The sequence below is a fragment of the Manis pentadactyla genome, chromosome 1 (genome assembly GCF_030020395.1).
Source record: "Manis pentadactyla isolate mManPen7 chromosome 1, mManPen7.hap1, whole genome shotgun sequence".
Classification (NCBI taxonomy): domain Eukaryota; kingdom Metazoa; phylum Chordata; class Mammalia; order Pholidota; family Manidae; genus Manis; species Manis pentadactyla.
This window is the reverse complement of record NC_080019.1, coordinates 84,799,924-84,827,058: the sequence shown is the minus strand read 5'-3', so window position 1 is coordinate 84,827,058 and position 27,135 is coordinate 84,799,924. Positions and strand designations below refer to the sequence as shown.

Sequence of the window (27,135 nt, the reverse complement as noted above, 5' to 3'; positions counted from 1 at the left end):
GTTGCCTTCGGGAGCTCTTGCCTGCCTCTGGCGCCGTGCAGTCTGGTTATGTCTGTTTTTGGGGTTCACGCATCTTCTAGGGCTGTGCGTTTGTAGTTTTGTCAAATTAGGGAAGTACTCAGCCATTGTTCCTTTAAAATTGTGTTGACCCCAACTTTGGGAACTCTAATTACACATTTATCAGGCTGCTTGGTGTTGTCCTGTAGCCCACTGATGTTCTTTTGACCCCGTGTTCCATTTGGGACAGTTGCTACTGACATGCCTTCAGTTCAGATAATTTCCTCTGCTGACTTAACTCCCATGCATTTCATCTTAGATGCTGTGGTCTTCTACCCCTCTAAGTTCAGCCTGGGTATTATTTTGTATCCACCCTGTCCTATTTAACTTTGTGGATATCAGGGAGACAGAACAACCCACAGCTGACAGCACCATATCACTTCTGGGCTGGTTTTATTTGACCAGTCATTCTCCTCGTTATGGTTTATGCTTCCTGCTTTGTTGCAGGCCTGTCTCTGGATGTCTGGCAATGGGAATTCTCTGTGTTGGGTGTGGGATATCGTCGCCATATAAATTTCCTGGTGCTTTGTTCTGGGACATAGTTAGGTTACCTGAGAACAGCTGGATCCTCAGGGCGTGGTTGGTGGGTGGGTCCGGGCAGTACTGGGTCCCTCAGTGGCCGCCCTGTGTCCTGTGAGTTTCCAGGGTTCCATCAGGCATCACGTGAGCACAGGGGAGTGTTCCAGTTCTGCTAAAGGCTCCATCCTCGTGTGGCCTCCCGCTCTGCACAGGCCTCTGCTCAGTCCTGCAAGCCCAGACACCTTCGCTCATCTCAGCTCGGGCAGCCTGCCGGGCCCCTCCTGGTCCCTCATCCCTGCACGGGCCCTGGGGACTCTCACGGAGGAAATCAGCACAGCTGCAGGGCTCTCCTGCCTTCCTGTCCTTTGATGCTGGACGTCCAGGCCTTAAAACCTCTTGTTTTGTATCTTTTGTCTGCTTATGTCTTGTTTTGTCTGGTCTTTGTTTTAAATCTGTTCCCTGTTACACATCTTGGATGAAACTGGAAGTTTTTTGTTTTTATAAAAACGAAATGCTAAATTGTTTGAAAACTTTTGGAAGTACATAACACCAAAAGAAATAAATGAACGTGTGGGTATCCCTACCCAAACCAGCTGCGGGAGGCTGAGTGTGCATGGCTCCCACGTGCAAATGTACTCACATGTGGAAGGCTGACTCCCTGCCCCCTTCTCCTGCTCGTCCTCCTCGATGCAGGTGGGAATGTCACATGGCCAGTGGCAGTGGGCGGGGCTCAGTGGTCCCACGTGGGCTGGGCAGCCGGGTCCATGCAGGCGCCATGGCCCCCAGGTGGAGGGCTGGCTGCTGGAGGAGGATGTGCTGCTCTCTGAGATGGTGGAATGTGGCCTCTTGAAGGGGGCGGCCTGGCCACCGGGAGCAGGCACAGCTGTGGACATTTGGGTCTGTGACTCTGGAGAGGACAGAAAACATGTGAGTCTGGCCTCTGCTCCAGAAGCGCAGCCACTTTCAAGAACGAGAGGCCCATCCAGAGCACCGGCCCAGTTCCTCTCCCTGGGGTCACCCAGGCATGGTGTGGGCCTTACCGTCCACCCTCCTGCTGGCCCACAGGGCCCACCGCACACGTGGGGCCTGGGTCTGAGTGGGCAGGCAGGGTGAGAGTGAGGGCCAAGGCGCCTCACCTGTGTCCTTCGTGATGTAGTCGGCAGCCTGGTCACTTCTGGCCGCATCGCTGGGCTTGATGTCCACAAACAGCTTGTTGCCCATCCCCATACACACCACCTCCTGCATTCTGAGTTCTAAGATGAAAGAATGCGGCCCATTCCCCAAGCAGTTCGTTGAGTACAATGCCGCCGATGATGCTCTACACCCAGAACTGTTAGGCCAGGAGCAAGTCAGGCTGGCCGGCCCTGCTCCCTGAGTGTTCTTGGGGCCTAGAGGTGGTGGTGCCTCCGACCTGGCCTCACAGTGGCCCTTTTCAGGGACCAAGAGTAAGGCGAGGGGCCTCGGAGACTGGGTGTCCAGTGGGAGAGAAGGGGAGATACCCTGTCTGCTGGTGAAGAGCGGTGAGCTGGGCAGCAGGTGCAGCCTGCAGTGGGGACAGACGGATGGTGGGGGTCAATGGGGACAGCAAGAGACAGCAGAAGAAAGAGGGACTTTGGTATAGCAGGGAACGGTGGGGGCACTAGGGGACAAAGGGGGGTAGAGGGGACAGTGGGGGACAATGAGGACAGCAGGAGACAGAGGGGAACAGTCAGGGACAGAGGCCCCCAGGCCAGGCACACATGCTGTGTGCTGAGTGCTGGGAGGGGCATGAGCCCAGGTGACCATGTGACAAGGCGGCCCCTGGGGACCCAAGCAGAGGAAGGAAGGCAATGATCAGAGCCAGGTGGGGCAGGGGGATGGGCAAGGGCGTGGGAGGCTGGGGAGGGAGACCCCACCAAGCACCGCAACTTCCAGCTCCTGCAAAGGACTGACCCACTGGAAGGGGTTTAGGGGCCATTGGGCTTCCTGAGCAAAGCCACCCCAAGCACAGATCCAAGCCCAGACCAAAGTCCGGCCTAAACCCTGCCCCCACTCACCCCAAAACCTAGTCTAAACCTGCCCCAAGCCCAGCCCATGACATCCCACCACCTATGTTCCTCAGCGCCTGCCGCCACAGGATCTTCCTGATCATGTCGGTCCAGGTGGTCTTGGCCTCCGCAGAGCTGGCCTGGAGAATGTAGGTGTTCTGGGATTTCCACCTGCGGAACCAGATCTTGAACCTCAAACCGCTGTCACCCACATTCTCCGTCATCCTGATCTCTGCTGTCCGCATCACGAGCCCCGAGGGGCAGCACTGTCAGGAACCCCAGGGCCCTCCCTTGAGCAGCTGACCACATTCTGGCTGACTGTTTGACCCCAGCGCCTCAGTGCTGGAGATTTTCAGACACCAGGTGGTGTGGACAAAGCTAGGCCAGGGGCTCCCACGGATGGGATGGATGGAGTGCCCCCGTCTGCACTGGCTCCCTCTCGGAGCCTCCATTTCCCCACTGGAGAAAATGATGGTGGAATGGGAAGGCTCTATGGAGCCCTCTGGCTCTCACCCAGGGCCGCAGGACCCCTGTGATGTCCCTCAGTGCTGGCAGGTAAGGGTTCGCAGGGGTGGTCTTCCTTGGGAGGAGCCTGAGAGCAGGAGACCTCACCCTTAGCCTCCATCAGCGAGGGGCAGGTGAGGGAAGGCCGCCTCCATTCAACATGACCAAAATCCAGGCTGGAGTCACGGACTGAGGAGATGTTTGTTTTCTAGCCTGAGCCAGCACACAGGACTGGAAAGGGTGAATATCCCTGCAGCTTTGGGAGGTCTGAGGTTTTCAAAAACTCAGCCAGAGCACCACAGCAAGTAGCAGACACCATGTGCTCCCTGCTTTGTCTCCAGTGGACCAGGCCCGACCCCCAGTGGCACTGGGCACACGGGAGGAGGGACCCCTTGAAGGACTGCTTGTATGTGTAGGTGTTGTAGTCCCCACCCACCTTTGTGGTCTTGCCGAACAGGATGGGGTCTTCAAAGAGGAACACTTGCCTCAAATACTTTCTCCTTCCACAGCAAATGATAAATGCATCCTGGCATCTCAGTGGCCCCTGTTCCTTCAAATTCACCTGCAGACAGAGCAAGTCTCCCTCAGGGATGATTAGATTCCAGCTGATACATCCACCCTGGCCTCTGGGAAGGGGGCTTGAGACTTGAGTTCAATCCTCAATGGCCACTGACTCTTATCAGTCCTGCCTGGGAATGAAGCCTCCCCCAAACCCCCAAAGGCCAGGCTTGTAGTGTGCAGACTGGTGAGCCCAGGGCAGCGGAGACTCACGGCCCTCCCCACATGCCCAGCTCTGTGTGGCTCTTCCTCTGGCCCCTGAGTTACATCCCTTACAATAAGCTGGAAATCTAGGAAGTAAAATGCTTCCCTAGGTTCTCTGAGCCACTCTAGCAAATTACTCAAACCCAAGGAGGGGGTTTTTGGAACCTCCAGCCTGTGACTGGGTGGGGTAGGGGGCAATCTCATGGGACAGAGCCCTTAACCTGTGGGGTCTGACACTGACTCAGGGAGATGATGTCAGAACTGGGTTGAATTATAAGACATCCATCTGGGGTTCAAGAGTTGCCTGGATGTGAGGGGAAAACCTATACACTAGGTCTGGAATCGGGTGCCGAACCCTCGGCAGGTTCCTGTGCTTGCCGGTTCACACAGAGGGTCTGCAAAAGCCCTTTCGCGCATGTCAGTGCAGCTCCCCCACCCCCAGAATCCTGTCTGAGCGGCATCTGGGCTGATCCCGTGTGGGGGTCTGCAGTCTCTGCGCCCTTGCCAGGCGATTGCTCCCTTGTGAGATGGGTCCCAAACAACAGCAGGTCTCTCCCGCAGCCTTCCATCCTGAGGTCAGCCCCGTTTCAGCGAGGCATAGTGTTCTCATTCTGTGTGGGGAATTCTGTAGCCGTGCCTTCTGACCTCCAGATACAAGGGGTCCCATCTTAGAGGGCAGTCTCCTCTTCCTCGTGTGCTGGTCCTGCCACGCCACCATGGGGGTGTGTGGGCGTCGGCCTTAGCACCCCCAAAGCCCCACAGTACAGCTGAACTGTCGATGCATCCAGTTGATTTAAAACAGCTCCAGTAAGTCTGGTCTGCAGCCAGCCTGCTTTTCATGCATGCAGCTACTGCCCCAGTGGCCCAGACGTTGGGGTCCTTCCTCTCACCCTCCTGCCCCTCTGGTAGAGTCTCTGGGGGGGCCTCTGGGAGGTGTCTGTTTCGGGGACTTTCCTGAAGGAAAGTTCATGTGTTCTCGGCCCTGATCATGTTTTTCCCCTGCACCAGCCCAGAGTCCTGAGCGCATGAGAGCACGTCAGGGCTTTGGACGCTTATGTCACAGTCGCGGATGGCATCCACGACGAGCAGATCGTTGCCGTGGCACAGCTGGTAGCGGACCACGTCCTCGGCGGCTCCAAGTTCCCCCAGCTCCTGCTGTTGGGCCAGGCAGAGGCCGGCCTCCTTGACCGGGTCCTGGAGCAGGAACGCATACTTACCCATGCGCTGCACGGGCTTCAGCAGGTAGGAGTCCAGGTCCATCTTGTCACCCAGCTCCCGCTGCTTGCCCTGCACGGGCAGGAGAGGGGGTCAGGTGCGACCAGGCTGGGGGTGACGCAGTTCGCGGGGAGGGGGGATGACCTTGAAGAAGATGTTGCCGTGGTCGTGGAGCAGGGCGTCTGCCTGGGGCTTGCTCTTGCTGTAGAGCACGTACAAGCCAAGCTGTTCCTCCTGCAGAAGAGAACACAGGGCACCTGAGCCTGGTGGGGTTGGAATCGCTGCTGTCCCTGCTATCCATGCAAGTTCTCCCACAGGATGGAGGGAGGAGGCTAGAGGCAGGAGGCTGGAGGCAGGAGGCCAGAGGCTGAAGGCAGGAAGCAGGAGGCTGGAGCCTGGAGGTAGGAGGCTGGCGGCAGGAGGCAGGAGGCTGGAGCCTGGAGGTAGGAGGCTGGAGGCAGGAGGCAGGAGGCTGGAGCCTGGAGGAAGGAGGCAGGAGGCTGGAGCCTGGAGGCAGGAGGCAGGAGGCTGGACCTAGAGGCAGGAGGCTGGAGGCTGGAGCCTGGAGCCTGGAGGCAGGAGGCAGGAGGCTGGAGGCTTGGACCTGCATTAAGACTACTCAGCTCCCGAAGGTGTGGGAGTGCCCCAGGCCTGATGCCAAGTCCTGGAATTGTCTTAAAGTGGAGTTTGGGGGAAAGGGCAAGAGGGCAAGCCCGGGAGGGTTCAGAATGGGGGGCTTTGAAATGTTACTAAGATTCAAGAGCCAAAGTTGTCCAAACATTAAAAATTCTTGAAATTATTGCCAAAAATACAGAAATTGCACCTTATGACTACCAGTGTCTTTCAAAAACTAGCTGAAAAGACATAACCTGTGGGATTTATTTCATCTGTGGTGTTTTCCTTGTGGAATCTCTATTTAAAAGTGCTGAGGCAAATGTTTCATCTGCCCACAGTGCAGACCCCCTGGGTCCCTGTGCCTAGAATAGTGCCTGGTAAGCGTTTGCTGAAAGGATTTTCTTTCCAAAGTGAATTAAGAATTTTGTGAAAGACCCTAATGGAGAGACGGTCCGTACTCGTGGCTGAAGAGAGAGCAAGCAGCCCCCTCCGTTAATGTGTACATTCCATGTGCTTCTGTCAAGAGTCCCCACCAGATTCTCAGAACTAGGCAGGCCTTGCCCCAGGGAACTTTGGGAAGGGTTCTGAAGGGGACCAGTGGGCTTCCTGGGTGTGGGAAGCAAGCTGATCGGGACTTGCTTTGGCCGATTAGCCCTGGGCATGAGGGCGCAGGGTGGGTACAGGTCTAAGCGTGAGGATGTGGGCGAGGTCCCAGCGCGTGTGGCTCTCCACAAGGCTGCCATCGGGCGATGTGTACGGGGTGTGGCCAGTGCTGTCAGACCCACAGCTGCCTGCCTGTTGTGGGCCACTGACTGGGCCACAAGTCTTACTGTGCCTAGGGACCCATGCCTAACCCCAACAGCAGTGCTCCGACTCTCCTGGCCCTGGGTTCCCTGCAGCCCAGAGGGACTCACGTGTCTGAGGAAGCCCTGGCCCACAGCCAGTGGACAGATCCCACAGCACTCCAGCTCCCTGAGGAAGTGCTGGCCCTGGAAGTCGTGGAGCTCCGCCCCGTTTCCAAAGACGACATGGCTCTTCCCACGGAGGTCCCGGGGCAGGTCTGCTCTTTCCATTTCTGGAAAATAGTTGTCGATGACATATCCTAAGGACCTGACATACTCCCTCTCTGTGGAAATCATCTCGGCCATTATGTGCTGTGGTTGGCGGCTGGAAGACAGAGAGCCGGTGGGACAGTCAGGCGGCAGGCAAAGGCCCCTGCAACACGGCGTCAACGTTTCCGCCTCCTACAGAGACAGAAGCAATGGAAATCCATAAGGACAGTGGCGGCATGCAGACAGGAGGTTCCCAGCAAGCAGGGCACTTCCAGTCCAGCAATGACCACTCACAAGAGTGCTCCCAGCCCTGAGTCATTCTCTCACTGTTACCTGGAGTTGCTCCTTTGATGCAATATAAATAGGAAAGATAAAAACAGGGAGGGATGCATATTAGCACAAAAAATAACTTCCCCATTATTGATCATGGCCTTTACAAATGAGAGATCCTTTTGGAAACTGAAAAGGTGAGATTCACAGGCTCCTGACTTAAGCCCGAGTCATGAGGCCTCTTGTTTCCAGAGGGTGTGATTCTAGCCTCTCTTCAGGGGTTGCTCCGGCAGGACATCCAAACACTCCCAGCAGGGAGCCTCTGCAAAGAAGGCTGTGGAGATTTATGGGGACATGGGTTTCTGATGCACACCTGCTGCTAACCCACCAGAAGGTATTTCTGCAAAATCAGCTTTATATAGTGATATCTGACCCTGAGGCCAGGGAGGGATGTGAGCAGGGGGCAGACCTCTTCTCCTCCACGGTGCCTGCTGGTGTCCAAGCACTGTACATGTCTCAAGGATGCACATGGTACCAATTGGCTTCACTTCACCTGGGCGCTGAGCAGAGTCTGCTGGTGAACTGGGGCCCCACCCTGCCAACAGCGAGGCACATTACTTTCTTCTTTATTTGATAGCATCCTACTAGCAACTTTCTCAAAGTACTCAATCCCAATGACACTAATGGGGGTGGCAAATTTTTTGCATATATTTGGTTTTTTCAAGTGGAAAAATTAATAGCAGCTAATGACGGAAATACAGTGGTGGTCTGAAGAGCTACAGAGCACACCCACTGCAGCTGGCTTGGAGAATGTGTGCTTTCCCACACCTGCACAACAAATTTTACAAATGCTATTGTTTTTGCAAAAATGGCACCTTCCGGTGGATCAGTAACTGCTGCAGGCCTGGAGGAGCCCCCAGCAAACCAGAGGGCCACCGTTACAGCAAGCGTGGGCCATGGAGTCACCTCCTGTGAACACTCACTGAAAATAAGCATCCTTAAATACTCTGGAACAAAATAAAATTAGTGGTCTGGGTATTTGGACCAAATGGAAATTGACTTGTGGACGTGATGGCTCGGAATTTCCTGGGAGATGCCTGCTGGCCAAGTGACAGGAACACCCCCAGACAGGCAGCAGGACTGTCTCCACTGTCCTGGTGTCTGAGGAGGGCCCCACTCCAGACCTGGGCTTGGATCAGTCTGTGGCCTGGATGCAGCAGGCAGGGGACCTATCCTCAGGGCCAAAAGCAGGACAGGTCCCCACGTGTTCTCCCGGACCCAGAACAACCAAGGGCTGCTCTCAGCAGGTGGACAGCCCCGGCCCTGTGTTCTGCGGCCCCTAAACCTTCAAAATGAGCTTGGTGGAGCTGGAAGGCGGTTCACAAACCTGGTGCCTTCCCTGCAATGCAGATGCTCCCAAAGTCCCAAAAGTCCCACCTTTTAAGGAGCACACTGTAACTGCCAGAGGTAGGGAAACTTGAAGGAGTGTGTCAGAAGACTTATGTAACCCCCTCAGGTCAGATTAAGGCCTGTTGTGGAAGACACCTACCTCCAGCCAGCCCACCACTCACTAGAGAAATGGACAAACAGCCCAGGGACAAGCAATGCCCAGCAATGCTGCTATCTGCCATTAGGCATGGGTGGAGTTCTTGCCCACTTTTATCCAAACTATTAATAAGAAAATGTTTACAAACATTTTCTTAAATATTTGACACATTAAAATGGACACATCTGTTTGGGCAATAGGTAAATGGGTGCATATCTCTAGTCTCAACACTTAGGGTCTTTTTGTAAAAGCAATTTTTGAGGTAAAATTTTCATATTGTGGCCTTTATTTGCCTATTGTAAATTTCTAAAATCAGGGCTCCTTAAATAACTAGACTTGGTTATGTAACCATCAGAGTGGGTATGCCACATTACCTCAGGTCAAGGAAAAGAAGCAGTTTTCAAGGATTCTGTTCTAAACATGGAAAGTAATTAACACCTTGCTTAAAAGCAAAGGCGCACCTGTTTCAGCCTGGACTGGACAGGATGGGCTGGGAGGGGTGCCTATGGATTCTCTGCTTTGTAGGAGCACATGGAATGGCTCTGGGTGTCTAGATCTCCACTGAGCACTGGGCCTGAAGGCCGGAGGGCTCCCTTCTCACCTTCCTGCTCTCTCTCTTCCTCCCGTCGTCCTCACAGGGCCAGGTCCTAGCAGGAGAGGACAGACTCCAGTTCTGAGGGGGGCTCTCAGCACCCTGGCTCAGGGGTCCACCTTCTCTGTGGCTGGCTGTGGCAGTGGTGGTCTCCAGTCCTCTGACGAAGAACCCCGTGTGGCCTGGCCGGTGCACATTCCTGGGGCCACAGGCTAATGGAATCTCAAAGCTTTGTGTTTTCTTCATGATTTTCTTCAGGGGGTGTTTCCTGGGGTGGCCACTGGGTGTCTGCATGGGTTCAGAGTAGGTGTAGCTGTCGCCCGGGACATGCACACCTGGGCCCAGGTGCCCACTCTCCTGCCCACACAGAGTGGTTTTTCCAGGGAGCAGTGGGGCCCACTGTCCAGTGTGGACCTCGGGGTCACTTAGGCAAGTCCAGGATTGCTATGGTGTCCCCTCTCAGCCCCCTGGGCAAGCACCTGCTTCAGGGGGCTCCAGTCCAAAGGTGGGGCACTGGGGCCCGGGTGGTCACAGAAAGGGCCTCTTGAAGCTGCAAGGCCCTGTGCCACTGCTGCAGGGCCTGCTGGCCGCCCAGGCCCCACCCCACTGCCTTGCCCCAGGGAAGCTCCCCACAGTCACCTCCGTGGGTTCCTGGTGACAGCTCTTCGGATACTCGGCAACCGGCTCTGGGCCCACGGGTTCTGGGAGCTCACGGCACTAAGGCATCCACCCACCCACCTGCACAGCAGAGGAGCGAGCTGGTCAGGGCAGCAGGGGGCCACCGCTGCCAAGATGGCCTGGAAGGCTTGCCTGATGCTGGGCGGCCAAGGGTGGCTCGTGTGAACTCAGGTCACAGGACTGCTATGCAGGTCACTCAGACGCAGGACCAGGGCGAGCCAGACGGAGAGGAAGGAAGACCCCTCTGCCCACAGTGGCAGCTGCTGGCTGGACTTTCCCACTGGGAGACCAGGCGAGTTTGTGTCTGAGCCTGAGGGGTTTGTGTCCCACGGCGGTCAGAGTGTTTGCCTCAGTGGGAGGGGAGGGCCTGAGCTTCCCTTTGTCAGAGTAAAGCCCTGGGGAGGATGGGATGAGTGTGAGAAGGCTTCCCCCACGATCCTGTTGAGCTCTCTGAGGGGAAATGGGTGTGCAGGTTAGGCCGGGTGTTTTCTAAACCCTTCAACATATTCGGATTTGACTGTTACTGAACTGGGAGCAGGCAGGCTGTGCTGCATGACTGTGCTGTAGTGGTAGAGTTCCTACTGCTTCTTGGAAAAATTAGCAAATTACCGTGTTAGAAACTTTTCTTTCTTTCTTTTTTTGTTTTGGTATCATTACTCTACAATTACATGAGCAACGTTATGTTTACTAGACTCCCCCCATCACCAAGTCCTCCCCACATACCCATTACAGTCGCTGTCCATCAGGGTAGTAAGATACTATAGAATCACTACTTGTCTTCTGTGTATACTGCCTTCCCCATACCCCCAACCCCTACATTATGTGTGCGAATTGCAATGCCCCCTTTTCCCCCTTCTCCCTCCCTTCCCACCCATCCTCCCCAGTCCCTTTCCCTTTGGTAACTGTTAGTCCATTCTTGGGTTCTGTGAGTCTGCTGCTGTTTTGTTCCTTCTGTTTTTTCTTTGTTCTTATACTCCACAAAGGAGTGAAATCATTCGAGACTTGTCTTTCTCCACCTGGCTTATTTCACTGAGCGTAACACCCTCCAGCTCCATCCGTGTTGTTGCAAATGGTAGGATTTGTTTTCTCCTTATGGCTGAATGATATTCCATCGTGTATATGTACCACCTCTTCTTTATGCATTCATCTACTGATGACACTTAGGTTGCTTCCATTTCTTGGACATCTACTGGGCGAGAGCGTCGATCACGTGAGTCTTGCGGCTGCGCAGTAGCTGCAGGCGCTGCCGCCGCCTTATTCAGTCGGTAGCACCGCGAGCGCTGCCGAGGGAAGCCGCTGCTGCTGCTCCCTCAGTGTTCGGTCGGCCGGCCCGGGAGGAGCTGCCCGTGCCGTCCTGTCCGCGCAGCGGGCTGGGCGGAGAGCAGATGCTGAGGAACCCGCGTCGAGCTCGGCGGCGCCGTCCTTCCGGCGCGCATGCGGGGGCGGCACCGGCCCGGACTTGGAGCCGCTGCCTTCGCCGGACTTCAGAGAGCTCGGCGGAGAAGCGGCTCCCGCTCCTGCGGATCTGCGGTGGAGGGTCCAGAGCGGGCCCTGCTTCAGGGTGAAGGCGACAGCGACGGCTCTGCGGGCCAGAAGGTACGTGGCCGCGGGGCGCGGCGGGACCCGGACGGGGCGCGGGGAACCCTGCCTCCGGCGGAGCCGGACGAGGGGGCGGCCGTGCGAGTGGCTCGGCGGGCAGCGCGTGGCCCGCGGGGCCGGGAAGCGGCCGACGCGGGTGGTGGGCTCGCGGGGCCCGCCCGGGGGCCAGGAGTTGGCGCGCTGCGACAGAGGGGCCGCCCGGGAAGGGAGGGAGCGTAGCGGGTGCGCCCGGGGCGGATGTCCCAGTGGCTGGTGAAGTTCGCCGGGGGAGGGGGAGAGAGGCGCGCCTGAGCCACTGCTCCTCCGCCCGGGCCTGAGTGGTGAGGGCGGCTGCTCTCCGCCTCGCGGCGCGCGTCCGCCCTGCCCGGGGCCGCCCCGCCGACCTGCCCCCGCCGCTCTGGCCGGTGCCGCAGGCGGTGGGGCCGGGCCGGGCCGCGCAGACTGGGAGGCCGGTGGGCGTTTTGCCGTGTGTGGATTTTCTCGGCGGGGGCCTCGAGGGCGAGGGCCGGGCAGGCTGAGGTTCAAGTGTGACCCGCAGCGGGGCGGCGGGCGAGAGGCCGCCCAGAGGCAGCACCTTAAAATTAAAATTTTTCTCGAGAGGGTACTTCTCATGTCTTTTATTTGGGAATGAAGTTTCTTTACTTTGGTCTGGGAACTGACAGTGCAGTTTATTGTATTTAGAAATTCATACCTTTCTGTAATTTCGGTTTGTAATCTGCAGCTGAGTAATTCTGAGACGGGGATTCTGAGACAGGGACCGTGGGTGTAGTCAGAGTAGGGTGAGGGCCTCTGGAAAAAGACCCCTGCCAAACCTCCGGAAAAAGACCCCTGCCAAACCTCCGTATTTAAACAATTCAGCAAAGTCAGAGTCAAGTACCAAATTAGGAGTATAAGCATTCTTCAGTGAAGATTACTTAAAACTAAAAAGCCAGGAGTAACCCGGCCTGGAATGTTTGTGTAAACATCCCCCGGATAAGAAAATGCCTCCATGTAGCCCAAGACTTCATTGTGTCAATTAAATGAGGATGGTGTAACATTTAGTGCAGCCGGATAAAAGGCCCAGTTTATCTTTAACTTTGCCCAGATGCTGCTTTTCCCCCTCCATCCCCTAATCAAGTGATACATAACCTGGGCAAATAATATGGCAAGTAAGCCCAGTCACAAACAATGTAGTAAAAGGCAGGAAGCATCCCATCTTAAAGATAAGATTGCATTTTAACACCCAGGAAGTTAAACAGGTAAGATTCTTAAATTTTTTATTAAGGTATTATTGATATACACTCCTATGAAGGTCTCACATGAAAAAACAATGTGGTTACTACATTCACGCATGAGCCCCCCCACCCACCCACATCATACCCCACTGCAGTCACTGTCCATCAGTGTAGTAAGATGCCTCAGATTCACTATTTGCCAAGAAGTAATTAAGTTGCTCTTGGCTTTTTGAGCTTTTAATTGATTAATTTTGGGTCTTTTTAGTGGACTTTCTGGCCTTTTTCTCTTTCCACCCCGCTCATAGCTAATTTCCTGCCTAACAAATAGGTTTCCTTTTTGTCTTTTAGAGGGTTTCATTTCCTGCCCAGAAGCCATTTAATTTGATGTAGCCACACTTGTTTACTTTTGCTTTTGTTCCCCTTGCCTGGGGACACATATGCAGAAAAAATTTGCTAAAACCAACATCCAAGGCTTACCACCTATTGTTTCTCCAGAGTTTTATGGTTTCAAGTCTTAACATTTGTAAAAACAAAAAACTGTGTCATCCCCCCCCCCCCCCGCCCCCGCCCAAACCTAAGACGTGCTTTTTGATTTTCAGTCTCTTTGTGCTCCAGAGACTTGTTACGTCGATCACTCATAAGACATACCCATTTCCTTTTTTCACCGATTTATTTAGGATTGCTCTGTCTTAAAATTGATAAGAAGTAAATACAACTTTTTCTTTCCTCAGGTGATTGTGTTTATATACTAAAGATATATATCCATGTTAATATGTGTAGCTCTAGTTCATTCATTTTAACTGGTTTATACTATTTTGTTTTATAAACATACCACAACCTTTTATTTTTCCAATATTTAACTATACCGATAGTGCTGAAATTTACATTTTTGTTTATGACCTCTTGTGCACATGGATGAGAACTTTTCTGGATTCTATATCTGGAAGTGGAATTGCTGTGATGGAAATGGCATACAGCTTTGATTTTACTATGTATTGCTTAATATTTTTATACAGTGTTTGTACCAGTTGGCACCACCAGTGCATAAGAGATTTCCTGCTCTACATTTTTGCCAGTCTTTGAGATTTCCTTGTTTTTTGCCTTCCCACTTCCTCTGTATAGAACTTGCTATGAAGTCCAGTAGATTTTACTTCTACATTTTTTTTATTTCTAGCTCTTCTTTGCCCAGCAATGAAGTAAGAAAAAGTTTTGATTCATTTTATCTCATTCATAATCATCTCCATATTTTTGACTCTACTGCTACAATCTTAGATGAGACCCTTAATTCTTGCCTAAACTATTGCAGCACTATTTGTATAGTGAAATATTGGAAAAATAAAAGGTTGTGGTATGTTTATAGAACAATAGTATAAACCAGTTAAAATGAATGAACTAGAGTTACACATATTAACATGGATATATATCTTTAGTATATAAACACAACCATCTGAGGAAAGAAAAAGTTGAATATTGCAATCTCTCTATTGGAAATCTCTTCCTGCTCCAATCCATCCTGCTTAAAACTGCTAGATCAGTATTTCTCATGTAAGTAGTTTACCGTTGTTTGCAGTGTTAAATTTAAACACTTAATGTGGTATTCAGGGTTATCTATTATAAGGTCCTAAACTACCTTTTCAACCACTGTTTTCTGCGTATGCCCTATACACAGCCAGACTAGATTACCTGCATTTATTAATTCATTCAAATAGTTGATATTTAATGCTTGTACTATACTATACAGGCATAGTGACCCTTGAGTTTTGTAGGTACTCTTGCTATAAAACGAACAACTCAAGATTCTTGTTATTGGGAGCTTGCAAGTGACTTCAGGCTCTTCTGTGAATAAACCCAATGTTTTCAGCCTCTGTTCCTCTAACAAGTTTTACCGCCGCTTGTGATGCCCTTTTTCCTAGTTCTTCCACTTAGCCTTTGCCTTTCAAAATCCTACATACTTTTCAAGGCCTGCTTCAGGAAGCATCTTTCCATGAAGCCTTTTATAACACCTGCAGTTTATAAAAAAAAAAAACTATATTTATATAGATTTTTTGGCAATTACTATGTTCCATGAAGACTTTGTCCATTTATATTGCCTTTGTAAAACTTAACATAATGTCTTATATATGGTAGGCATACTATTAACTAGAGTAAAAATTCAGTTGATAATAATATGTTAATTAAAACCAACCTCAGCAATTAGACTATTTTGGGAGGAGATCAATTTGAATTAGGAAAGATCCTTAATTATATAATTATATCTAGTGCTCTTTAAAACACGATAGAGTAAATTAAACTAAATTGAATAGTAGGTTTCTATAAAGAGATCTTTAGGGCTCACTTTGATCAATAATGAACTTTACTTGTGATTAGTGTAACAGTTACTCAGTTTGTTTTTAGACTTTTAAGTAGTGCCTTTAAGGCAGAGTTTTCCAAACTGCACTCTGAGGAATCCAATGAGTTGGTTCTGTTGAGATGCTTTGGCTACTGCTGGATACCTTCCCTGCCCCAAAGCAGAGTCCTTTATTTATATTTTACTGTACTGGGCTCCTTCCTAAACAAGATTTTATTTAGGAAACACTCTACTGATGAAATTGTTTAAAATAGTGGCTGAGTGTAAATACTTCAACTTTATCCATATATTTAAGATTTTCCAAGATCTTACAAAAAGATAATCCCTCTTACTTCTTTATGACCACAAACTTGCAGATCAGTAGTTTATAATGAATATATGAGACTTGAAAAAGTAAATCAGATGATATGTAAATGGGCTTTGGGTATAGCAGGTAAGCTGTCTGTTCTCTGAATATTCTGTATCTGAATTTGAATTTTTGAGGAGTTGTTAGAATATCAGAAATTACTGGAATTGATATACAAATTGTTAGGTAGGCTGAAGAATTTTCTATATCATGGCTTGTAAATTTTAATGTGTGTAAAATTCTGATTCAGTACATGTAGGCTGGTGCTTGAAATTCTGATTTTCTTAAAAAAAAGCAGTTTCAGTGTTGCTGGACTGTGGGCCACATTTTGAGTAGCAAGGAGCTAGCTGACTTTCCAAAGCCTATCACCACATTTTAGGACTGCAGTCTTGGTCCTAGATAGCAGGTTTTCATTATTACTATGGACATTTGCTTAAACTGCCTGTTTCTCTACAGTCTGATTTATATTTTGTCATTTTAATAGAAATTTTTGGCTGTAGCTCCAGGAGTAAGGGGTGGGGGGTTCCCCTCCAGAAACAAATTCCAGTGAAACCAAAGTCAGTCAAGGGAAGGGGCAGGTTGGGAGAAACCACTGTTACTGCTCACAGCTCCAGGTGTCCTCTCGGCCACCGCACGCATGTACTTAATTTTGTTTGGCTGAGGCTGTTTTAGTTGGTATTGGTATAAGTGCTGCTTTTTTTAAAAAAGCAATTGTTATTATCATGAATTAACAGCAATGATATGCCACAGCAGGTTAAGCTGTTAATTTTATCTGTAGCACATGTGAATTGAAAACCTAATTTGTGTAAACAACCAATGAAACATACAGTTATTTAGCTAAATAGCTTATACTCAAAAAGAAATGAATCAATTTTGAGGGTCATTAATTATTTTATTTGAAATATATAATAACTATTTTCATAGTCTTGGGCATTTGTAGAAAATTATAATAACTAAATCATAGATTTAAATAATAGTTTTTTAAGAAAACTCTCAGAATTATTTACTTTTGATTAATGGAAATTAGTAATTAACTTTGTAGAACAGGACAGCAGAGCAGTTTTTGGGGGAAAATTACAATTTTTATCTAAACACATTAGAATAATTTTCATACTGATAGTTATTATGTCAGCTCTACATTATTTCACTTAATAATTGTCAGTAGTAGAAATTGCTGCAGGAATTACATTATTACAAAAGTAACTTCTAAAAATATATTCTTATTTCTTATCAAGTAGGTACTAACATTGCTATAAAAGTTTTCATGTGCAATTTATGTCAGATGTTGCAATTCCGAATAGAAATAAATATCCTTTGTTTCTCCTGGTATCATCCATTGATTTTTTTCTCAAAGATACTTTAATAGTGCTGATAGAAGCAGAACAGTTGGAATTTACATTAAAAATAAATGTGATGAATAAAAAGCACTACACTACAACATTATAGCCTTGATTTTTCTTTACCAAAGTTACAAAATCTAAAGGACAAAAATACTGACAAGGTCAAGAAAAAAATGAAAGAAAGAAAAAGAAAATGACACTGAGGTCTTGGTTTAATGCATATATATTCCAGGTTGATGGTTGATTTCATTAGTAACTCTCATTGTTATGCAATATCTGTTCTTCAGCAGAATGAATATTGTATTCTCACAGGCTCTGTGTGTATCTATTATGTTGCATTAAATGAATACTTACATATTTGTAGCTCTGTTTGGTTTATTCTTTACAGTTTGTCTTTTAAGAAAAAGAAAAACAATTATATTCTTTCTCTTGTTAAATTGGTAAAAGCTTTTCAATTTATATTATAGATATGTTTCCTACTTTTATTCTCTGAAGTAAACAATTTTAAGTGGTTAATGTAAAATCATTCTAATTATCCTATAACTTTCTAAGTTAATAGAATATAATATTGATTGATTTAAGCTTATAATTAATACTGAGCTTCTTAGGCATATGCTTTCCAATATATTTTTAAATGTAGGAGTGTTTTTTTAATTGCAAGAAAAATGTTAAACAGGTGTACATATGCCAAATGTAAATACCGCTACCGTTTGCAATACTGAAGATTGTATGTTGAGATCACTAAGGTTTGAATTTTCATAAAACAGGAAATTCAGAAATAACAAATTTCAGTGGCTACACACTGGAAGAGTTCATATAATAATAGAAGAGGTTGCCTGACTCTGGGTTATGTATATGAGTTCAAGTATGGATCAAACTGTATTGGATACCACTGTCATTTAATCTTGGTCATTTAGAGGTCTGACAATAAGTTACAAAATCTATTTGGTTTTTTGGCAGTGTTCTCAAAAGTCCTCACAACTAAAATTCTTCTGACGGGCTTGAAAGTAGAAGAGCCTAAGGTTTGATGTAATATGGGTTGATTGTATGCCATTTGGAAATTACCTTTGTGGTAAAAAATTGGCCTTCTGGCTTACTTGATGAAATCTTAATAAATATCTTAGTTATGTTGAACAACCATAAACTGTTATCAGTATGTAGTTGATTAATGCATCATATTAAGTTAATTTGTACTTAGAGCATTTGCATTTCATTATTCATAGTAGGTAACGTAAGAACTAGGAATTCCAATATCTAGTAAGGGAAATACTAAAATAATTAGAGAGTAATATAGAGCTAAATCAAATAGGATGAGAAGGTTATGTGGGCCCAAATAGCCAGGCTTTTGAGAGAGGAGCATCCTGAAAGTGATGAGATTCAAACTGCTAATGAGGTAGGAAAGCAACGGGGTACAACATGACCATAATGTGGGCGGTAGGAGAATATAAATTTGGCATCTTTGGGAGACAGAGAGGAGGAAACCCAGCTGTAATGGAAGATACAATTTGCTACTGCCTATTTATTAAATATCAGATTGTAGCATTGCTAAATTTTAGTAGTATGAAGTCCAGATATATAGTATATTGAGATGCTGCCATTGTGGACCTTATTTGTTCTTGTATGATAAAATGGGAGATAGGAAATTCTCTTGATACTAATTTTACTCTCTTCTCCCCCACCAGTAACGTAAAAAAACCTGCCAAAGTGTGTAAAGATTCATACTCTAAAATGAATCTAAATTGGTGTAGACTGAATGGGAAGATAATCAATCTAGAAACTCTTTTAAGTTAGATTTCTTTACCATTTCTTGGTTAGAAATACAAAATTTAGGAAGAATAAAAATCATCACAGATTGGGCTCCCAGGTTGCTGAATCAAGCAGGATAATAGAAGGCCCCCTGGAAAAGTAAGACAGGGACTGTTCTCTAAGTTTTAAAAAGAGGTCTCCTTGAAGTGTTTGGACCTGTTTTAGTGTTGTCTTCATCTGATCTGGAGCCACAATTGTCACTTGCATGACCATTTTACTTATCCATCAGAAGAACCTGAATTTAGAAAATGAAATAGGACTTTGGAGTATGAAAATGGACTGTGAATTTAAGAACTATCTTGGGGGATTGTTAGTATTTGTTTAAAGTCCCAGATGAATACCTTCTGGTATAACTATTTACTAAAAGCAACACCCTATATAAAAAATGTATCAAATCCAATAAATGAATACATATAACCCCAGATTAAATTGTAGAAGGTTTACTAGCAAGATGGTTCATTTTCTGGATAACTTTCCTTATGTTATGACCCTAGCTGTGTTGAGGAAATGTTAAAAGAAACTTTCATAGGAAACCTATTACTCAGTTTATATAAAGATGCTGTTTAGAAAATTACAGTACTGTCCAGTGTCCCGTTATTGAAAAGTAAAGAAGTTGTTTCTCTCCTGAGCACTAGGAAAAGGTGCTTGTTTGTAAATCACTTCGTATATGGAATGAAAATTTTGTAATTAGATCTTGTTTCCCACTTCATGGATTGATTGCTAAGAAGCTAAGAGCTGAACCACCCACATTTTAGAGTTGTGCAAGGCCTTGGGTATTTCCTGTGTTCCAACTTTACCTTGTGTTTCACCTTTCTTGCATCCTCTTATTTTCCCTTTATTCATACTAATTTGTATTTTGAAAGCATTCTATTCTACTAATATTTCTGTAAGTCATATTAAATAATTTTGGAGTAAAATGGGATATAAATAATTGTGAAGCTTATTTATTGCAAGGAGAAGGTGAGCAAATAGGAGTCTTTCTTCTTCCCTGTGTTCCCTTCCCTGCATCCTCCCTCCTTCATCTTGCACGAATTTCTTAAGTCGTGGAGGACTGAACTCTTTACTTTCTCAGACTTGCAAGGGGGCAGGGAAATCCTTTCTGAAGCTTTTTGCTTGTGCAGAGTTACCAGGTATAGTTTGTTAGGCTGAGTGTGCCCTACACGAAAATGCCTGACTGAGAGAACAAGTAGGGCTAAAATACATCTTAGAGAAGGAAAAGGTGACTTATTCTCATTTGTTGGCTCAGAAGGGGTCTTTTTCTAACTCACAGGGTGATAGTATTTCGTTTTTGTCCCTGCCCTTTCGATTGAGTTATAAACTAATACTAAAATTTGATGACTAATGATAAAAGTTCCCTTGAATGAAGCAAAATTTCCAATTTATTTTCTTCACCCGTATATTTCTATTCCATACCCTCTAAATTTGACCCGTTGTGTTGAACTGAGATAGTCATGATCTTTGAAATAGTTGAAATAATAATTTTCTAATTTAAAATTTTGTTTTGTTACATGCATTACATAATCAAAGCTACCTACTTAGTTAGAATTACATCGAATTTTCTATAAAGGAAATAAGGGTTGTGTTTGCATTCCAGGTGACAATAGGATGTTTGAAGTATTTAATTTTATTTGTTCAGCTGGAACTTAGTCATAGTTTTCTGAAAATTTATTAATGTATCATCGTAGTAAAGGTGGTCATAGCAACTTGCATCAACGTTATTCAAGACTGAATAAATACTCTTTTCAAATGACACACAGTTAAGAGTTTGTAATGAAACCTGCTCTGAGATTCTGTACTCCTGCTACAGTCATATCTACCTGGGTGTTCTTTCTGTTGTTACTGATTTCATTGTCATTTTGTTTTCTGTATCAGTACATTAGAATTTTATTTTGCAAACAGTAAATATAAACCTGATTAAGTATTTGATTTTTTAATGCCTACAGGTAAATATTTTAAGTTTTGTTTTTCTGAAGTATGAATTAAAAATGACCCCAGGAATAGCTTCTAGTTGTGTGACTTTTTGAGTCGTGTAATTGAGATTTTTTCCTTAAAGATTGCCACATAAAATCAAAGTACCTTATTTTTTAGGAGCTTGTCTTAATAAAAAAACTAGGCTTATTATGCTTTGATTTTTGGTCTCTGATTACAACTTAGAAACTTCTACTCTCATCAAGCAGTTGAAATTAAAAGACTTTTTTATATTTAGGAGGTTTTGAACAGTTGACCTTAGTTGTTTATTTTTAAATGTTGCTTTGTCTTTACAATTTACTTGCTTTAAGTAATTAATTATTATTTTTTAAAATTTTGTTATCATTAATCTACAATTACATGAAGAACATTATGTTTCCTAGGCTCCCCCCCTCACCAAGTTCCCCCCACATTCCCCATTAGTCACTGTCCATCAGCATAGTAAGATGCTGTGGAATCACTACTTGTCTTCTCTGTGTTGTACAGCCCTCCCGATGCCCCCCCCCTACATTATACATGCTAATTGTAATGCTCCCTTTCTTTTTCCCCACCCTTATTCATCCCTTCCCAGCCATCCTCCCGAGTCCCATTCCCTTTGGTAACTGTTAGTCCATTCTTGGGTTCTGTGAGTCGGCTGCTGTTTGGTTCCTTCAGTTTTTTTCTTTGTTGTTATACTCCACATATGAGTGAAATCATTTGGTACTTATCTTTCTCCGCCTGGCTTATTTCACTGAGCATAATACCCTCTAGCTCCATCCATGTTGTTGCAGATGGTAGGATTTGTTTTCTTCTTATGGCTGAATAATATTCCATTGTGCATATGTACCACATCTTTATCCATTCACCTACTGATGGACACTTAGGTTGCTTCCATTTCTTGGCTATTGTGAATAGTGCTGCGATAAACATAGGGGTGCTTCTGTCTTTTTCAAACTGGGCTGCTGTATTCTTAGTGTAAATTCCTAGAAATGGAATTCCTGGGCCAAATGGTATGTCTATTTTGAGCTTTTTGAGGAGACTGCATTCTGCTTTCCACAATGGTTGAACTAATTTACATTCCCACCAGCAGTGTAGGAGGGTTCCCCTTTCTCCAAGTCCTCGCCAGCATTTGTTCTTAGTCTCATCGGTACTGGCCTTCCTTATTGGTGTGAGGTGATAATCTCGTTTTAATATGCATTTCCCTGATGATTAGTGATGTGGAGCATCTTATCATGTGCCTGATGGCCATCTGAATTTCTTCTTTGGAGAACTGTCTCTTCATATCCTCTGCCCATTTGTAAATCGGATTATTTGCTTTTTGTGTGTTGAGGCATGTGAGTTCTTTAGATATTTTGGATGTCAACCCCTTGTCAGATATGTCCGTCACAAATATATTCTCCCATACGGTAGGATGGCTTTTTGTTCCGTTGATGGTGTACTTTGCCATAGAGAAACTTTTTAGTTTGATGTAGTTCCATGAGTTCATTTTTGCTATTGTTTGCCTTGCCCGGGGAGATATGTTCATGAAGAGGTCACTCGTGTTTATGTCCAAGAGATTTTTGCCTATGTTTTTGTCTAAGAGTCTTATGGTTTCATGACTGACATTCAGGCCTTTGATCCATTTGAGACTTGCAGTTGTGTGTGGGGTTAGACAGTGATCCAGTTTCATTCCCTTACATGTAGCTGCCCTGTTTTTGCCAGCACCATCTGTTGAAGAGACAGTCTTTTCCCCATTGTATGTCCATGGTTCCTTTATCGTGTATTAATTGACCATATGTGTTTGGGTTACTGTCTGGGGTCTCTAATCTGTTCAACTGGTCTGTGGCTCCCTCTTGTGCCAGTGCCAAACTGGCTTGACTTCTGTGGCTTTGTAGTAGAGCTTGAAGTTGGGAAACGAGATCCACCCACACGCCCACTAGATTCTTCCTTCTCAGGACCGCTTTGGCTATTCATTTGGGGTCTTTGGTGTTTCAATGTTTATTTTTGAACTACATGTTCCAGTACGTTGAAGAATGCAGTTGGTTATTTGATCGGGATTGCATGAAATCTGTATACTGCTTTGGGCAGGATGGCCATTTTGATGATATTAATTGTTCCTAGCCCAGAGCACGGGGTGAGTTTCCATTTGTTAGTGTCCCCTTTAACTCCCATGAAGGGTGTCGTATAGGTGTCAGGGTTTCGGTGTTTCACTGCCTTGGTTCGGTTTATGCCTAGGTGTTTTATTCTTTTTGATGCAGTTGTGAATGGAGTGGTGTTCCTGATTTCCCTTTCTATTCAGTTCACCGTTAGTGTATGGGAAAGCCACAGATTTCTGTGTGTTCACTTTGTGTCCTGCAGCTCTGCTGTGTTCCGGTATCAGTTCTAGCAGTTCTGGAGTGGAGTCTTTCGGGGTTGTTGTTTTTTTGTCTTTTGTTTTTTTTTTTTTTACGGTCCAGCATCATGTCATCTGCAAATAGTGACAGTTTGACTTCTTCTTTACCAATCTGGATTCCTTGTATTTCTTTGTTTCGTCTACTCACCGTGGCCAGTGCCTCCAGTACTGTGTTGAAGAAGAGTGGTGAGAGTGGGCATCCCTGCCTTGTTCCCGATCTCAGAGGAAAAGCTTTCAGCTTCTCACTGTTCAGTGTGATGTTGGCTGTGGGTTTATCACATGTGGCCTTTTTACTATGTTGAGGTACTTGCCCTCCTGACCCGTTTTGCTGAGGGTTTTTACCGTGAGTGGATGTTGAGTTTTGTCAGACGCTTTTTCAGCGTCTGTGGAGATGAGCATGTGGTTTCTGTCCTCCTTTTTCTTTATGTACCACGTCTTCTTCATGCATTCCTCTACTGACGGACATTGCCATTTCTTGTCTACTGTGGATCGTGCTGCCATTAACATAGGGGTGCATCTGTCTTTTTCCAACCGGGCTGCTGCGTTCTTAGGGTACATTCCCAGAAGTGGAATTCCTGGGTCAAATGGTATTCCCATTTTGAGCTCTTCGAGGAACCTCCACACTGCTTTCCACAACGGACGAACTGACTTCGGTTCCCACCAGCAGCGCAGGAGGGTTCCCCTCTCTCCCTCACCTTGCCAACGTCTGTTGTGGGTCTCCCGGATGGCGGCCATCCTGACCGGTGTGAGGTGATATCCCGTGGTGGTTTTAATTTGCATTTCTCCGACGATGAGCCACGTGGAGCATCTTTTCATGTGCCTGTCGGCCACTTGGCTTTCTTCTTTGGAGAAGTGTCTGCTCAGGTCCTCTGCCCATTTTGGATTGGTTTTATTTGCTTTTTGCGTGTGGAGGCGCCTGAGCACTTAAGACGTATTTTAGTTGGCAGCCCCTGATCGGATATGTCATCTATGGATATATCCTCCCGTTCTATAGGGTGTCTTTGTTCTTCTTCTGATGTTTTAAACAGAATGGTATGCCCCTCCCATTTCATTCAAATTCTTACTCAAATTTTTCTTTTTTTTTCCCAGGACACCAACCCGTCGAGAAAACTGGAATGCAGAGGAGAAGATGTGATGCAGGAACATCGGGCCTAAGCTGAGAAGTGAGATGGTGGAGACTGATAGTATCTTTCCATGTGCTGCTTTCAAGGTTCATAGGGAGAAAAGGTTGCCACGGAGATAAGGCCCGGGATGTGGACATCACCTGGTATCGGTGGTGCCACCTAGCCACTAGCCATTCATGGGAAGGCTTAGCATGCGGCACTGTTTATCTCCTGTGGATTTACACGTGCGGCGTCCCCCCATTGCAGTTCGGTCAGACCCCGTGTGGGACTGCCCTGACAGCGGCCGGGGTGGATCTGAGCGCTCTGCCCGTTCCTGCTGGGCTGTCCCAGCATCCTTCTCAGAACAAGGCCTCAAAAGTGCTGCTGGTAAAGAGAGAGGTGGGGGGGCGGGAGAGAGAGAGAGAGGGAGAGAGAGAGAGAGGTAATTATGCTCAAGAGACAGGGGCAATTTTTTGCTGTAGCTCCATGAGCATGTTTCTGATTTTTATGTTGAGATCCCTTTCACGAAGATTGCTCGAGTCCAGTTACCAGGTTCCTTTGACTTTGACGTTTCCTATTTGTAGGTGGCACCCTCTAGCGCCCAGAAGCTTTTCTCTCTGGAGCTGCTCAGCCCTTGGGGTGATGGCAGGCAGGGGTCACAGAGGAGCGGTGCTGGTGCCCGCAGGAGGAAAGAGGTCTTTCCTGCTTCCCGGCCGCAGTGCCTGTCTCCACTGCCGGGGCCAGTTTGCGGAGCACGCAGGGAGAAGCCTCTGTGCTTTGCACCTGTAGCTGCCGTAGGTGGGGCCGTCCCGTCACTGGCCCGGTGCGATGGAGGGGGCAGCCGGTTTGCGAGCCGGTGCTGTTGGGGAGGAAGGTGCAGCTGGCCGTGTTGTGTATCAGTCATATCATGGTGGGGGCGCCTTGGAGCTGCGTAGCCAGCCAGGGGTCTGGAGCGCCCGGAGCTCCTAAAAGTTCCCCCACCTGCTGGGCAGAGTGCACCGGGACAGTTTTGCGCACCTGTGCTTTCTTCTGAGCGGCAAGCAAGCTCTGTGCAACCCTTGCCCCTTTAGCGGCTCTCTCGCTGTTACGAAGCCTCTCAGACTGCCCGCCTTTCTTTTGTCCCACAGCGGCCGGATGTGGATCCCTGTGTTCCGCAAGTGGCAGCAATGTCAAGTCTCTCGAAGTATTCCGCCCGTCTTCGCTTTCCGACCCCACCGATCCTCCAGAGCATCCTGTAAGGTAGGTTCGTGCTCCCAGAGCAGATCTGCAGGGCTGGGTGTTCAGCAGTCCTGGGCCTCCACCCGCCTCCCCGGCTCCGTTTCTCTTCCTCCCTCCGCTGAGCTCGGGTGCAGGAAGAAGTAAGTGCTTGCGGGGTCCCTCTGGATCACGGCCTTGGTACATCACCCTCCACCTTGAGGTGACGGCCTGCCGCGGCAGCCTTCTTTCCTGCTTCTCTTCCAGGATCTGGTGTAGTGGTCATATTCCCATACTGTATGTATGTATGTGGTTTTCGGAGGAGGTTTCTGCCTCCCCTCGCATGCTGCCTGCCGTCTTTAATCCTACCAAGCCATCTTTAAAGTTTTTTTCTTTTTCTTTTTCAGTTTCACTTCTGACTTCTGTAGGGTACGTTTTCCCACCCCTTCAACTTGTAGTTTGTCTGTGTGCTTGGATCTCAAGTGAGCCTCCTGTAAGGGAGCACGTAGGTGGTCTTGAGTATTCATCCATTCATTCAACCCTGTGTCTTTTCGATTGGAGCATTTAAAGTCTTTCCCTTTAGTGTGATAATTGATAGCTGTGTCCTTAGTGCACTTCCTAAACTTGATTTCTTTCTTCTTTGTGTTTGTAGTTCTTCTCTGTGCTTTCACCGTTGCTCTCCTGGTTATGAGCTATAGCTTTGTTTAGTATTATGCTTTCCTATCTGTCTGTCTGTCTGTCTGTCTGTGTATCTATCTATCTATCTATCTATCTATCTATCTAATCTATCTACTGTCATCTATGTGTCTGTCTATCCAAACTACCTAATCTATCACCTATCTGTCTATTATCTATCATCTGTATGTATCTGTATCAATGAGTCTAGCTAATCTATATGAATCTATATCATCTATCTAATCTATCTAATGCATCTATCATCTACCTAGTCTATCATCTTATCAATCTGTCTACCTATCATCTATCTGTATGTGTCTGTAGGTGTCTCTGTCATCTGTCCACCTAATCTATCATCTGTCTAATCTGTCTGTCTAATCTATCATTCTATCTATCAGTCTCATCTAATGTATCCATCTACCTAATGCATCTACTTATTTACTTATTTTGCCCATTTTTATCAACATACCGTCACTAGGCGCACAGTGATTCCTCTGTCTCCTTCTCATTCTTGATTCCTTGTGTTTGTTTCTGTGAGTTAGCTGTGTCTTTGGGTCTTGAGAGGAGTGGCCATGGGTTGGAACATCAGGGTAGGTGGCACAAGTCCGCTGGGGGTAGGTGGCCACCTGGACTCTCTAACCGGTGCGGGCGGGGACCCTCCGGGTGCTCTGCCCCGGGGCTGGCCCTGCTGGGGTGGCTGCGTGAGCTGCGGGGCAGATCCGAGGCCCCACACGGGGCACCCCGGCTGGCCTGCTGGCGCTGAGGCAGGTGCATGCCCAGTAGGTGGTCTTTGTGCCTGCGCGCCGATGTCACCTCGGTGGCCCTGCTTGGCGGCCCGTCTCCCAAGAGAGCACGTGTAGTCACAGGTTAAGTGAGCCACCTTTCGGGGACACGCAGGGCTGCTGTGGGCTAGTGGCCCATGGGCTCGCTGAGGTGGCAGGCCAGCTAGCTCCTGGGGAAACTGCTCCCCTCTGCTATCAAGGTGTAGGTGGAGTGTCAGTGCATTTAGGCATTTAGATGGGAGTGAGGTCTATCTGAAATGGAATAGTATAGCATTTAGAGCTATGTTTCTCTTGGATTGAAAAGGATGCTGAGCGTAAAGTGTTGGGTGGTGGTGGCCGGAATTCTAGGAATGTTTGTGTCCTTGCATTTATTTACTTTCGGTTAAGGGAAGTGATTCTGAGGTAACATTTTGCTCATGGATGAAGGTGGTGCGTAAGGTCATCCCACGTCAGTCATGGTGAGATGAAGTGAGGTGGTAGAAGTAAAGCCTGTACCCCTTGGCCTGATACATAGGAGACACACTGTGGGTGCTCTTTGCTGCTCTCCCGTCCTGGCTTATTACCTTAACTACCG

The 27,135-nt window shown here is 47.3% G+C and overlaps 1 protein-coding gene across 1 annotated transcript; it reads right to left on the bottom strand.

Annotated features, from left to right (window-relative positions):
* Positions 1-1,298: 1,298 nt before the first annotated feature.
* Positions 1,299-10,342, bottom strand: LOC130679497 (pleckstrin homology domain-containing family G member 4B-like). The gene is made up of 10 exons (XM_057488404.1): positions 10,272-10,342; positions 9,799-9,897; positions 9,169-9,583; positions 7,085-7,093; positions 6,614-6,853; positions 5,229-5,318; positions 4,920-5,156; positions 3,500-3,669; positions 2,665-2,843; positions 1,299-1,829 (listed from the first exon to the last, which is right to left on the bottom strand). The coding sequence occupies exons 1-10, from the start codon at positions 10,340-10,342 to the stop codon at positions 1,591-1,593; spliced, it is 1,749 nt and encodes a 582-aa protein (XP_057344387.1). The 3' UTR covers positions 1,299-1,590.
* Between the last annotated feature and the right edge of the window lie 16,793 nt (positions 10,343-27,135).